Below are 3,028 nucleotides of genomic sequence, written 5' to 3' on the forward strand. Positions count from 1 at the left end.
ATATAAAAATATATATATATATAAATATATATATGTATGCAAGATGTCAAGTTGCAGACGAAGTTATTCAATAAAAAGTACAAATGCAATAAAAAGTGCAAACTACTAGTGAAGTAAGAACATCCCAACATGGATGAACTGTGCCTCAGCATCAGCCACACTTATGTACAGTAGATGAGTAAAAGCATATTAGATTTTATAGACAGTATGTGGTGTGTAGCTATACTGACCGTTACCCAGCTCCCAGGAGATGTTGTACTTCTTGCCAGCGCCGTATTTCAGGAGGCTCAGGGTGGAGGAGGTGTTCCAGGAGTTGTCTGGGTTTCTGTGCAGTGCGTTCAGCCCCAGGATCAGGTGCAGACCAGCACAGTCGGCAAAGTTGTACAGTTTGTCTAAAGACCTGGCTGGGAGAAACCCACAAAGCAGTTGTAACTTTGATTCTTTTTATGCACCTGGAATCACACGACCATATGAACATGATGGACACCATGTGGTACTCACTGATCTACTGATTCTCATGTCTGTGTACTGTAGGAATCTCCTTATATGGTTCTACAACCCTATGTGGAAGTCAATGTTTGGTTCTGTACCATAACTACCTATATTTGCAGCTATCTCTGTTTTCTTGTGTAATTGAAGAGAATATAAACAGATATGGCAAAGCGCTGTTCTCACTTATGAAACTAAAAGACATGTTTTTATTTATCACGATTACTGAAGATCTTAACCTTTATTTTATTTAAAAGAAATAAGAAGTTATGTTCACACAGTTCAGTCATTAAGTTCATATGCAACATATATGGCCAAAACTAATATACAATATGGGGTACATTGTGTTATAAAACCCTAAAACAAGTTCTCACTGCTCAGAAAGAGTAAAAAAGTCACCAAATAAAAGAAATGTCGATGGAAAAACATTGGGTTTTTCCATTTAAACAAACAAGCTCTTTCCCATGTAACTCTTTAAAAAAGGGTGGCTTCTTCTAAATTCTTCAACCTCAGTAAATTATAACATATACATGTATCAAAAGAAGATTACATTTCTCAGCAGTAATGTGTATGGAAATGTTGTGTGCACTGTATTTTGGATAAACTTCAAGCTACAGCTGGGATTTATTCTGAAATCAGTTGTTGTGTGCCAGGTACTAAACTTTGTGTTTGTGCATGCGTGTCCATTTGTACACATGACAGCAGTCTCGTATTTAACAACATTCAGTGAGAATCCAGGCTGACTGATTTTCCCATCATGGACTCCTGTGGTGATGCGCTCCTCAAAGCAGTGAGCGCAGAATTGCTCTGTTCTTCTGCAGCTGACTGCTCACTCACGTTTATGTCTGCTGTCTCCATTAAAAACTTTATTCTCACTAGGTAAAGTAAAGACTGAGGGCCTACAACAAATGATGGCATATGGTGAGAGTACCAAAAGTGTTTGTTTATATCTAATGTGCAAGTGTGGGCTGCTCCTAGATACCTCAGGCTCTTGTTTTGAAATTTAATCTGTTTGGAGTCATTCCATTAACGTAAATATTACCCTGAGCTCTGACCCTTACTTCAACGGTTCAACAGGAAACAGATGAAAACTGTGTGCCTGTCTGGTTCTGGCTAGAATTTGCCCTTAACTGTGGGTCTGGAACTAGCTGAGCTTGCCAACCGATTGCTCCGTCCAATGTGGAATGAAGACAAAAGCAGAGTAGACCAGGGTGCATGTGAGGTTATTCTTCTGGATACATATTGAGCTGTTACGGTCATATTAAGGTGTGAGGTTCACTAATATTCTAATATTTAATAAATGGACGTGAGAGCAACAAATGTCTGGCCTTGAGTCAGAGTCAGAATACATTTGAACACTGAACAATGCTTATGAAGTCATGCTTCAGCTAAAATGTGGTTTTTTTCTTCTGCATTTACTGTAAGCCTTTATTTCCAATAGAGCAGTGGTTATGTATAATCCACAGAGTAAATACAGAGAACAGAAAGATTGCTTGTTGCACCTGGCATTAATTCGCTTTCCAGCAACGGCAGGACAAAGCCTGAAAACAAAAAAATGCTAGCAGTAACAATGGTTTATTACACACAGCACTCTTCGGGAGTGCATTTCTCCTGAGTAAACTGTCTGTTCTCCATCTCATTAATAACCACCAATAATGTTATTATCATAACTGCTATTATCATAACTCCTTCCCTCTGTGGTTAAATCAGAGTGGTATCTGTTTTCAGGAGCAGAGTTAAGGGCAACAGGACAGAGAAAGTAGCGCCAGATGTGGCTGTCAGGATGAGTGATTCCAGGCCTTTCCTCACCTGAGATCTGAGCAGCAGGCGACCAGCCTTGCTCCAAGACACAGCTAGCAGCCCTGCACACACATCATAAAGGCACCATGAGATGCATCAAGCTGCTAAAAATATAGTTTCACTGCTGGCAGGTCTATGAGCAGCATGTACAATCAAATAAATGCTACATGTTTATGTGTCAGTTGGGTTCCTGGGGAATTTTACTACTGATTCAACTTAACCAGCGACAGACAAACTTGTGTCAAAGGTATGTTGGGGTTAAAAAACACATTCTGAACTGCTGAGAATTTAATACTCACTCGTTACCTTGTTTATTGTGGTCTTTGCTTTAACAAATATTGTCAAAAGTTCAGACAAAATAAAAAAACAACATAGTTTGGAATCTTGTTTCGAAATATTCATATTCTTCCAGCACAGCTGTGACTGCATGTAGGCAATAAGTGGATTTATTTGTTATATCATTTAAATCAATGGCTTTAAATACATCAATTATTATATAATACATTATATTCAATGTAGTATATGGAGCTAAAATCAGTCAATTCATTGATTAGTCGATCCACAGAAAACTAATATTTTGGTAATTAATTGTTAGTAATTCTTAAAGGCAAAACGCTTCTTTTAGCCATTTCACAACAGTAAATTAAATATCTTTGGGTTTTTACCTTTTGGAAGCGACCCCTTCGGGCTCTGCATAGTTTCACTTTTTAAAAACGTTCCATAAACTAAAACATTTAAC

The 3,028-nt window shown here is 38.0% G+C and overlaps 1 protein-coding gene across 1 annotated transcript in view; it reads right to left on the reverse strand.

The window, feature by feature from the left end:
• hpse2 (heparanase 2) overlaps window positions 1-3,028 on the reverse strand; it is a 53,341-nt gene that overhangs the window by 23,615 nt on the left and 26,698 nt on the right. Inside the window, exon 4 of the mRNA XM_035663970.1 lies at window positions 231-404. Coding sequence (XP_035519863.1) covers window positions 231-404 — 174 coding nt within the window. The remainder of the gene's footprint in view (window positions 1-230; window positions 405-3,028) is intronic.

This window comes from Morone saxatilis, unplaced genomic scaffold (genome assembly GCF_004916995.1).
Source record: "Morone saxatilis isolate NCDOM2014 unplaced genomic scaffold, NCSU_SB_2.0 Contig19, whole genome shotgun sequence".
Classification (NCBI taxonomy): domain Eukaryota; kingdom Metazoa; phylum Chordata; class Actinopteri; family Moronidae; genus Morone; species Morone saxatilis.